General features: G+C 38.0%; 1 protein-coding gene across 1 annotated transcript in view; it reads right to left on the bottom strand.

Moving 5' to 3' along the window:
- SI (sucrase-isomaltase) overlaps positions 1–12,205 on the bottom strand; it is a 152,256-nt gene that overhangs the window by 107,868 nt on the left and 32,183 nt on the right. The window contains exons 13-19 of the mRNA XM_084638286.1: positions 11,159–11,272; positions 6,442–6,526; positions 4,810–4,927; positions 3,644–3,815; positions 1,897–2,013; positions 1,192–1,346; positions 447–531 (exon numbers count right to left, since the gene is read on the bottom strand). Coding sequence (XP_084494412.1) covers positions 447–531; positions 1,192–1,346; positions 1,897–2,013; positions 3,644–3,815; positions 4,810–4,927; positions 6,442–6,526; positions 11,159–11,272 — 846 coding nt within the window. The remainder of the gene's footprint in view (positions 1–446; positions 532–1,191; positions 1,347–1,896; positions 2,014–3,643; positions 3,816–4,809; positions 4,928–6,441; positions 6,527–11,158; positions 11,273–12,205) is intronic.

The following is a 12,205-nucleotide window of genomic DNA, read 5'->3' as shown; positions in this document are numbered from 1 at the left end:
GGCTTGACAAATAATTGTATTATGTCCTGGTCCCTCTTATCTACCTGCTTGTGAATGGTCACATTCATAAGTGTTTCTGCATTAGTTTAGCTATAACTTAGGTTCGCTCTACTAGGTCATGGTTCACTGGTTACTTGATGAAACTATCTGGTCAACATGTGTATGTTAGTAAACCTATTCACTCTGGTTAAAACATCTTTTTGGAGATCTGCTATCAGCTACAAGGAGAACAGCCAGAAGTCAGATGTATTCTTTGCAGCACGGAAGAATCCAAGCAGACAAATGGTCTAATGTAAAGACAATAGGGTGCCCTCCATTATATTAGCTGTTACAAATATTGGAGATATGCAGTGACGTTTAGGGGCAAAACTGAGTCCTAAATAATATGAATGTCAGTGCTCAATTAAGAGTTAATAAGATAGATTTTAATATATAATCAAACATACTGGGTCCAGTACAGGAGTGATCAGAAGACCAGGGCCCCACAAGAACTGTCGATCAATAGCCCATGTTGCTTCATCTGAATAGAACCTAAATGATGGAGAAAGTAGCAGTATTTATTTTGTTTGTTTATTGCCATAGGTAACACTATATTGCCTAGAATCAGCACAGAAGAATGGCAACACTGATCACTGGAAATTTATAACACTATAGCTTGTTTTTATCTCCATATGAAGAAAATCAGCAAATGCCAGAAATACATTCCCATGTTTCCTTATTTAGTTTATAATCATATTTTTCATATATTTCCTGTTTAGAAATAGGTTTCAGAGTAGCAGCCGTGTTAGTCTGTATTCGCAAAAAGAAAAGGAGGACTTGTGGCACCTTAGAGACTAATAATGCTCTAATAAATTGGTTAGTCTCTAAGGTGCCACAAGTCCTCCTTTTCTTTTTGTTTAGAAATAGTTTGTTAAAGAATTTAAGAGCTAGGAAATGGAACTTCTAGAATGCGCAGCCAAAAAGCCATTTCCTTATTTACCACTGACATGTCATACTGTTCATAGCAGGTGTTAGAGCAAATGATAATAATTTAGGAAACTAGAAATGATCTATGATTGATCTTTCTTAAAAGCTATTGCATTATCAATGTGTATAAATATGATGTATACAATAGCATCAAACTCTGCCCCACGGAATGCCCTCTTCCCAACAAAAAATACCGTTTATGCATATTTTGATCAGCGAACTTACTCGTGAAGAAGTGGTCTCACTACCGTGTCTCCTTGTGTATGAGCTTTGTAGAAAAGGGTATAGAGGTAGGGCAGTAAAGTGTATCGAATGTTCAAGTAGTTCTTTGATGATCTCACCAAAACAGAATCTGCCCCAAACACAGCTGGATCCTGAGGCTGAAAATAAAGGTTGGATTGTTATTGTTGTCATGAAGAAGGAAACATGTTGTGGAGAACACTGTAGGCCAATTCCACTGTAAGCAGCTGCAACTCCACTGGAGTCCACATGAACAGTGACACAGTGAAGTTGCAGCTGCTGCGGCCACTGGTGAACTTGGCACAGTACAGACAATTATTTCCAATGGAGGTGAATCTTTTAGAGTTAGAATTTCATTAAGACAACCTACGAATGTAAAATTTAAACTGCAATCCAGTGAACTGTATAGCTCACTTGGACCAGAAAACCGAATCGAACAGAGTATTAGAATGCAGGAGACAGAATGCCCACACTATGCTAGTAGGACAACAGTTGTTTCAATGACTGAGTAAATAGTAACTAAGGACAATGGAAACAATTCCATTACAGTGGGTTTGTTCCAGCTCTGCTGCGCTAGAGGAGATACGGAATGTTGGTAGTCTACTTGTAAGTTCATTGATACAACAGTAGTAGGGAATTGGTGATGTAATGACAGCTGTATGGAATTTTGTAAGAGTATTAGTAACCTACCGCATAATTTTCAGCATTGTGATTTCTGCAAAATGGATAAAATGCTCCAACTTGCATCCATCGCCTGCAAAGTTCTTCTGTGACGTTATCAAAGAAGCCACAAATATCTGCACCAATCTAAAAAATTATACACGAATAGTGTATGTATGTGTCAAAATACTGTATATACCCTATATGTATTACACAGCATACCACATCTCTTCACATATGCTTGTATACATATTTTTTAATTGGCATACTACCAATCTTACAAAGATGAGATGCAAAGTGAAAGGTATAATTTCCAGTGAATAATCAACATATCCTTAATTGTCACAATAGCAAACCTGAGGGAGGTGTTCACCATATTTCTGCCTGACATCTTTCTTCTTTCAGATCTGATCTTACTCAGACCCAAAGCTGTCAAATGGCTTCTGTTCTGAATAACACACAGCCATTATCAAAGATTATTATTTGAAGGTGGGATGTCAGGTATATCTCCTTTTTAAAAAAATGCTGTAATATTTTTCAAAGTGTCTTTTAAACTTGTTTTAATTTTATACCCCAAATGTTATAATGTAATAAAGAAACTTAAGTCCCATTTCAAACAAGACCATGTTAACACAAACTAGGTACTTTTCAGTTCTCGCAGAGTCTACACGGGGCACTTACAGCGAAACATTTTAGTGTGCACTGCAGTTCACACCCCCAGTAGTCCACACTGCAGGGCCATGTAGACGAACCCTTACATTCTTTTGCACATTGGTAGCAGTAATACGAAGTATTTTTCCAAGTAGTTCTGATGGAGCCCAACTAAGTGTGAAGGGCTCTACCTTGCACATCACCTATGAAATTAGTCCACCATCTTAAAAAAACACCTTCCTTTTCCTATTTCAGTGTGAAAGGTGCATCAGAAGGAACTAGTGGGAAATTAAAAGGGAAGAGAATGGCATGATGGGGAAAGGAGTGGCTTGGTGTTAAATACAATAATTGGAGTATTTTTGTACCTGCACACATAGGGCTTTACTGAGCAACCTGTAGTCACATCGGTCAGTTTACAGTGAATGAAGTTGACTTGTATCTAAATTGGCTACTATGATTCCCCTTCTCCCTAACCTCCATCTTGTTGTCTTTAGATCACAAGCTCCTTGGAGCACCACTCGTGAATGTTTGGAAAACATTAACACACAGCGGGTGCCACCATAAATACATGATTAAGAAATAAATAAATAACATTAAGCAGTCTACAAGATGGCAGCGCAGTACAATCACAGAAATGCAAATCCTGAAGATGGAATTTGGCCATTTCATTCATTTATAAATGAGCAATCCTATCCCACTGCCAATGCAGTGGCAAAACACTGTATAATGTCAGCTCATAGAGCTGATGACTGAAGATGAAACAATAATAAAGGGTGACAGATAGCTTGAAACATAGGGAGTAGTATACTAGATCACACCATAAGTCCATCTAGTCAGAAACCCAGCTATGGGAGTGGCCTATACCTGATACTTCAGAGGAGGGCAAAAATCAGTAACAACAGCCTCATAATTAATCCAGCCAATTGTATAAAGCTGTACATGGCAGATGAGGGTTGTTTGTTTGTTTGTTTATTCTGGACTTCTGCATATCACTATTTATGTTTTAAAGAACAAGGTCATGATTTATATTGGTTTTGATTAGATAACAAGCAATTAGATGAAAAGATTGCATTGTTAATTCTTAATCTGTTGCTTTGAAGGGTTATCGCAAATAACTATGTCATACATAAGGTATCCCAAAGAGGTTAAATTCCAGCATTCCTGTTATCGCCCATCTCAGATCATTCCATGTAGCAGCATTATCCCCGAGCCAATGTCCTGTGTATTTTCCTGATCCAGCAAAAGTAGACCTAGAAATCGTAAGGCTTCTTTTTCCAGGGAAAACAGCTTGTATAGCTCTGAAAATTAAATGAAACTGGAATTAATACCACATGGTAAGTGTACTTGAACTCTGATAGATTATCTGTTTTCCATATTGCTAATTAAAATTCATTAATTCATAAAAATAATAAGGCCCAGAGATGTTGTCTCACTTCCAGTTAGCCAGATATATTTTAGCTGAGCTTCTGATATTAACTCCAAATGAGCTATCTTTCTTAAACTGTTTAGCCCACTAAACTTTGGGCCAGGTACTCAACTTGAATATACTGGCTTTGCTTCAGTGGAGCTGCACCAATTTAGATCAGTTGAGGGTCCAACACATTAACTAGTTACCAGTTTGAGTGTAGGAATTTCAAGGGAGAAAGGAAATGTTGAAAACTTATGATTTTTTTAAACCACACTGCCTAAAGAAGCAGAGAACAAAGCACAGAGAGAGAGCTCCTCTATTCTAACACTCCACAATTCAAAATCTGTCATGCAGGACATGTGTGTCTTACTGGAAACTTTAGATGCAAAATGGGACGAGGTGAAGACAGTTATCTACCAGGATAATGGTCCATTAGGCTGTGTTAGTCAGGACTAGAACCATGGCTTTATTTGTTCTTCAAATTGAAATAAACTTGATTGAAACAGTCTTGAAATTACACCAACTTTGAAAATTGGCAGTTCACTAGCACTTTTAAAGACAACACAAATTTTAAGACTTTTTTTGAGTTGAACTTTAAATAGTAATGCAGGGTCTTCCTTTCATTAACCAATTCTACAAGCAAACTGGCCACGTCGTCCTAAATTTTATAACAGGCTAGTGATTTTTGGTGCTTCAGTGTTGGATGCCCAGATTCAGAAACCATAGAAGGACCTGATTCCCAGAGGGCAGATGCTCAACAATCTCTGAAAATCGGACTCCTTTAAAGAGTTTCAAGGTGGGCACCTAAAAATCACTAATCACTTTTGCAACTTTAGGCCACCTAGTATACCTTTACGTAACAATTATTAGAAAGCAGTTCTTACTTATCAGTAGATAGGGTCATGGAATAGCCGTATAGACTGTGAACATCATAGTGTTTTCCCCAGGATTGCACTGCATCCATGCAAAGTGTCTTTGAATACATGAGTCCATCAAGAATACCTTTAGAAAATGATATGACAACACTGGAGTACGCCTTTATTTTGAATATTTCCAATCTTTTATGTTAATACATAACAAAATGGAGGGGCCCTTTTTGTTTAGTATTTACATTCATCACAGTGCTTCAAGAATGAAACTATGGGTGCTAGTAAATATCACATCATATGACAGTAGGTTAAGCTAGATTGAGGTACACTGGCTTTATTCATCAGTGTTTAAACTGTGGTACTTTCCTGCTTTGGAGCTCCCTATACCTCATGGCACTCAATATGCGAACCCTGAACAATTCACCCATTTACCTCTAACGCTTCTATAAATGCAGCTTTTATATCAGAGTGGAGTTTAGTGAATTGATATATAATCTGATTCAGTTTGTTCAGGACATAAAATTATTAAATCTTTTCTCATATTTCTATAGGCAATATTAAATAGTAGCCACCAGCTCTCTTCAGTGTCATTGCCTCCGGCACTTAGAACTTTAGCTCAGTAAGGGCTTAACTGTCACCTTGATTGCATGCCTTTGTCGCGGAGTAAGGAGGCATAAGGAGCTTCCTTATTTCCCTGCATGGGTTACTTGCTTTGCTAAATCCTGCTAAGAGGGGAAGAGCCACTGCTCCGCTGCTACTCTTTCTCCAGCACAGGTGCATGGTCTCCTCAGTAGGGAGGGAGAAGCAAGCTCTCAGAGATGCAGTCTGGGTCCTGTCTTGCTCACAGAGCAGCACGGCCATGCACTGTCCCTTGTTTCTGCTAGAGTGCAAAGTGCCAATCAGCTCTGTACAGACATTCCCTGCTCTTTGTTTCTTTCCCATTTTCCCACCTCCTAAATACTGCTGGAAAAATGCCCACACAGGTTACAACTGTATCTCTGACAGAGTGAAATCTTTCCACTCTTTTCATTAGAGCCATGTGTGATCAGAAAAAAAAGCTATTTTTTACCTTCAGATGAATCTAAAATTCTGCACTAAGTACTAGATGGTGCAGCCCTTCATCGCCTTGCTGACCACTTCTTTGCACAAGCAGATGCACTGAGGCCAATGGGACTACTCCTGTGAGCAACCGCTCACAAGCATGTGGAAAGATTGCACAACTTCACCCTAAATTATTGAACTATTGGATCTGCGACAGGCCTACAAAAGTTATTGCTTGATAAAACATTAGAATTCTAGTTTAGTTATGCTTACAGGCCTAAAGCTATTAATGATCAAGGAAAATCAATACTATTGCTAGACTTAATTAAAGCAATGGCAACATTTACTTTAGCAAATGCAGCTAATAATTTGAAAAATGATTAAACATTTTACTGGAAAAAGCCATTTGCCTTCAGGAGTTCTGGAAACAGTACCTAAGCCACTGAGAATAACATACTATATACTCATCTTTTCTGTCATTAGGAATGTTTAGAACATAAAACATAAAAAAAAAAAGTAAAAATTTCCCTCATCTCATTATAATTGATTACTTGTATCTCACACACACTTGGATTTTTGCCATATGATTAAAAACTATAGACTTACTGGGAGTGAAAGGAGGATAGTTTAAGTTGTTTTGCTGACAGCCAAGTATTGAACCTTTTATAAAGCTGGATACTTCATTCATGTCCTGGAAAAAAAAATGTAGACTATGATAGGATTTGCTTAAATATCTTTCCCTAATGAAATCCTTATATTTTATTCATCGGATCATTTAGGAAAGGGGAAAAAAAGTTTAACTAAAGACTCACCACCTAAGGTATAGATAGTATAGATAGAATATTATACCCATTTATCCACATAATAATATGGATCCTGATGCTGCAGAGACTTATGCATGTGAGCCCTCCCATAGTACCTTGTGCAAATTTACTCAGCTGTTTATTTGCAAGACTGCACCCATGATCAGTATAAAACAGTAAGGAGTCTGGTGACACCTTAAAGACTAACAGATTTATTTGACCATAAGCTTTTGTGGGAAAAAAACTCACTTCGTGGGTAAAAACCTCACTTCTTCAAATCTGAAGAAGTGAGTTTTTTACCCATGAAAGCTTATGCTCAAATAAATCTGTTAGTCTTTAAGGTGCCACCAGACTCCTTGTTGTTTTTGTGGATACAGACTAACACGGCTACCCCCTGATACTTGAGTATAAAACAGTGGGTTTCAACCTTTTTTTACTTGCAGACACTTAAAACATTTCAAATGCCAGTGTGGACCCCTTTGAAAATCTTAGTCTGCAGACCACAGGCTGAAAACCACTGATATAAATGGTATGTATATATTATATTTCACTTCAAGCTGTGACAGATCCAGTCCCAGAATGACACTTCATAATGCACTGTCTCTCACTGGACATTTGAAAGAATTGGGCACGAACTTACATAAAGAATTTTTTGAATCAAAGCACATAAATCTTTTATATAAACCCCACCGTTTTGCAACATACAAAAGATAGTGGGCCTGTCTATGATATTATGTATCCTGGTATAAATACAAAGCAACTAACATAAAGTCAAAAAAGTAACCCCAGTGTGAAATGAGTGCCTGTGAGGTCAAAATCAGGCCATGTATAATCTTATCTTATTCTATTACATTAATTGGAGTTACACACATTGTAGTCAAATCAAATATTAACATGTCGCTGTATATTAAGGAAAGGTTTCTGTGACTTATTAAATAGCAGCGTGTACAGGTTAATTGCTTTTACATTTGTACTTTCTCTTGAAAAAGGAATAGGTCAATTTTGTGAGGCTTTATCGATTGAATACATCCAAGAAGTGAGAAAATAATAAATGGAAGAAAGGTGGGCTCAACGAAAAAGGCTCAATTTTGCAAACATATAAGGCCTGATTCACATCACCACTCTCTGGAAATGTAAAGGAATCTTAAAGTGAGACTTTAAATACCTTCATACAGACACTTAAAAGCATATTATCAAAAAGTGTCTGGTTTTTTTTTTCATAAATTGCTCAAAAGCAACATCTCTTTGTTTCAAAGGATTGCAGAATACAAAGATGTTATAGACACTGAACCATTGGGAACTGGTTCCACAACACTAAAGGAGAATAAAGCATTATAGACCAATTTATATTGGGAACAATTTGCCACCATATTAACCTTCCCGCTTACTAAAAATGAATTATGGTTGTAGTCTCCAGAAGATGGTGCTGTTTCACATAATCTAACATGGGTTTTGTTTATTTTTGTTTGTTTGTTTGTTCATTCTGGGGGGAGTGGTTTGTTTTGACCTTATGTGCTGAGTACCCAGTGTGCAGTCTTTGAAGAAATGCTGTGAAGTTGTAAGTATTTGTGATGTCATTTCTTGGGGGTGGGGTGGGAAGCAGTTGTTACAAACACAAGCCAGTTTGGTCTCTGACTATAGAGTTAATTCTTGGGGCAGAGTTGCTTCCTCAGAACCAGGAACTGAAGTTTGGGCTAAAAGACGCAGCATTTGTGTGCCCTTTCTGGCCATTTTTGTTCAAGGACTGGTGGGTATATGATGTTGAAGAAACCACTTACTCAAAGAAAATAGCAACTCACAGATTTCTGCTCCATCAGAGGACTGATCTACAATGTCCCAACAACTACTACCACTTAGCAGAGAGACTATAAATATAATTCTAGATTATGAGAATCAGATCCTCTACACACACACACAGGACCCTCTGTAAAATGTGTGGTTTGCCCTCTTTTAAGCAGTCCTCCTGTACGATCAGAAAAGGTTTTTGCTGATTTTTAATATAGTATCAGACAGTAATAAGCTTATGCAGAAATGTATGCATACCTCACTGGGTGATAGCTCAAACAGGGCAAAAATCAAAATTCAACTGACCCTTTCCCATTTTGAATAGAACTTTGACTCTGCCAGCTTTTGTACTGGGACTGCTTAGTGCATAACAGAAACACTCTACTTGCAGTACTGAAGGCTGGGAACCCATGGCTTTATTTGGCTACCTAACAGAGCAGAGAGGGGAAAGCAGTACACCCACAAACAGGAAATAAGAGAGGGGTGGAGCATGGGTGTGACCCATAATACTGGAAAAATCCTGGTAAATCCTTGATGACCACTTCACTATCTCAATAGTTCTGTTTAAATCAATGGAGCTACATGCATAAAGCTAAGGCAGAGCCTTGCACCGACGAGCAGAATGGAGTCTCACTACTCCAGAAGGTCCACTGGGGCAGATCACAGTTTGCCCCCTTGGTGTGCTGAGTGGATCATGATATCCCCTGTGATGGTGCAGCGTTCTTCCCCCACCCATGTGGCTAGCCAGCTCCACAGGCCAGCACATGGGAGTAGAGACATGGCTCCAGCAGTTCCCTTCCCCACCTATCTGTGGATGCATTGCAAGGTGCCTGCCTTGGAGGAACATCCCAGAATCAGCCCTGTGCTCACTGATGTGCAAGGGGCATAATTTTAGCTGGCCCTATTTCAGTGTTGACAGGCAGCTCCTTGCCTCCTCTCTTCACTCTGTACCTGCATAAAGAACAACCAGAATCTAGCCATGAGAACTACAACAGGCAAATAAAGGTGGCACAATTGAACCCTGAGATAGGAACATGAAAGAATAACCAAAGTCTAAGGATAACCTTTTCCTTCCATATATAAATCTTCATGGTACCTTCAGCACAAGTGTTGGCTCCATGCCATACAGTTTGAGAGAGACGAAGGGTCAGGAAGGGTATTTTGTGATTGTCTGTCAAAATCTGCAGTGTAGCTCGAGATTGTTAAAGATGTCCTCGATAATATTTCCTATAGATGGTGACTGACATGATTTTTAGTTGACATCACAGCACTGTGGCTTTGTGTGTACCCCTAAATTCACTATGCAAAAGGTTATGCATGGAAGAACACAGCAAATTTATAAACTTGGCAGTGTGTTAACTCAGTGAATCTCCACAAATAAATACACAATTCCAGTTTAAACAACTATATCATTTGCCAGGTAGAAATTTGTCTAAAAACTGATTTGCAAGAAAATTGAAATAGCATTTGTTGATTTAGAAAATATTGATTAACCATTCTAATTTGAAATCAGCAGTTTAAGGTTGTTAGTTATTATTGCAATATGTCTTAGACTCTTTTCTCTGAAGTGTACTAGCTTGTTATGGGCAAGGAAGAGAAAGATTAAAATTGTTGCTTAACGTTTTTATAAGAACCCACTTCCCAGTAATCCCTGTGGCTGAAAGTAACAAATATGGATAAAAGGATTTTCCTCTTTAAACAGTGGATTGACTACCATTGCTATTCTATACTACACCCACTGACATGTTAACAGTCAGCCTGATTGCTTCTTACTTCCAGATTTTATTTTTTGCCCCTTCATTGGGTCATGAATGACCCTTTAAGTACCTAGCATAATTTTGGATGCTGCAATATAACTACTTGTAACTTCTGTTTGCACTCCTGCCCAGAAAACAGGATGCAGGAATGTGAAATAATGAAAGAAAGAACAAACAAATATTATTTCTGAATGTTCAAATGAAGTGAGGGTTTATTTTGGGGCCAAAGTTTGGAGGCTGGGGTCCCAATTCCAGCAAAACTCTTCAGTTGGAGTATTCACAAACTTGAAGTTAAGCACATGCTGAAGTGCTTTGCTGGGTCATCAAGTGCTTTGGTGTGTTAGAGAGAGAATTTTACTGTAGCTAAACTGGTACTTAATAATCCAAAGCCCATTGAAGTCAATGGAAAGATTCCCATTTACTTCAGTAAACTTTGGTTTGCTCATTCCTAGACTGAGAGTATAAAAAAACAAGTTTGGTCAGTTAAAAGTTGTTTTTCATCAGCCTACCACATTTTTCACTAGAGGTGAAAATATCGTTAGCATTGTAACACTCGTAACACCGGTTTGGAAGAGTTATTAAAAAGGGCAAGAAATCTCATTCACTCTCCCTCCTTTATTATTTTAATACTTTTTGGCAGGGTAGGGTTTTTTGTCGTCGTCGTCATTTTTTGCAGACATTGAAGCTTCCTCTCCCATTTACACAGTTATGACAAAGTCAAGTTACTTTAGATGCACCGTGACAACATCCATAAATATAAATACACTAAATACATTGGATGAAGTCCAATGGCATCAGTGGGGCCAGGATTTCACCCAATGTGTTCTGTTCTCCAGTTAAGAGATTAGGAAATAAGTAGTATTTTTATTTTAGTTTTTAATAAGAAACATCCCTACGGTACAAAGAGATGAGATTGAAAAGATGTTTCATCCTAAACTCTCACTAGCTTCATATGAAAAAAAAGGGTGAATGACTTACAATCCAAATCCCATCATACTTCACTTGATCGTAGAAGAGCTTACATTCTTCCACCCACCAGTTGGTACATTCTGGGTTGGTGTAGTCAGGGAACACAGTCCGTCCTGGCCACACCTACAGTGTAAGAAAGTAAAGAGCAACTGGTTAAACTGGCTATTCCATTAAGAAAGATTTAGCTTTATAATTTATTTCAAACATTTCCATTAGTTTCTAATAATTCTCCCCAGGACATAATTTGAACCATGTTTGGATCTAGTCCTGTAAGAATCTCAGAAAACTCAATGGAATATTTTGTTCTCCAAATGAGGTGGGGGGAAATTACACGGCAATCTTCAAAACTGTTTCAAACTCTACTTTCAATGATTAGTAGTTTATATTTTTTCTTTCAGTTCTCATTTCAAAGAAGCTATAATGGATGCCAGAACTGAAGCCAAGAGTAAATGTCCTGTGTGCGCATACATTTTTTCAGCCTCATTTGCCTGGCAGTCCACTTCCATTTGAAGTGCACTTTTAAATAATAGTGCAAAAACCCTTGAAGCAGCTTTGTGCCGGTTTCTGGGAGCAGCTTCCTAAAATACAATCATCAAGAATTAAGTTGGTGAAGGAGAACATTAGCATCTAAGAATATCCATGTTCTTGCATCAATTTAGATGTGGAAGTTGAGCCAATTGTTCTTCCTCACTATAATAAGCCATACTTTACGTTTACTCTGTGTGTGTGTAACTGCATTGACCTCAAAGAATAAGAAAGAATAAGTATAACATACATTCCAAGCACTTTGGGCCAGATCTGCAAAGGTATCTTGTCTAAAGATGCAGAGAGTCACCTAGTGGTATTTTCAAAAGTGCCTAAGCAAGTTAGGCATCTAACTTTCATTGATTTCAATGGGAGTTAGGCACCAGTCTGATTAGCCAATTTTATACCGTTAGGCAAAATTTGGAAATCTGGCCTTTAATCCCGCTTCCATTGAAATGAATGGCAAGAGTCCAATGAGAACAATACTGGGTCTTACACTGCATTTTATATAACCAAGAAAACCTCAATTCA

Source organism: Lepidochelys olivacea (genome assembly GCF_965140295.1).
Source record: "Lepidochelys olivacea isolate rLepOli2 genome assembly, chromosome: 9".
Classification (NCBI taxonomy): Eukaryota; Metazoa; Chordata; order Testudines; family Cheloniidae; genus Lepidochelys; species Lepidochelys olivacea.
Note: the sequence above shows the minus strand (reverse complement) of the source record. Positions and strands in the feature narration are given on the sequence as shown.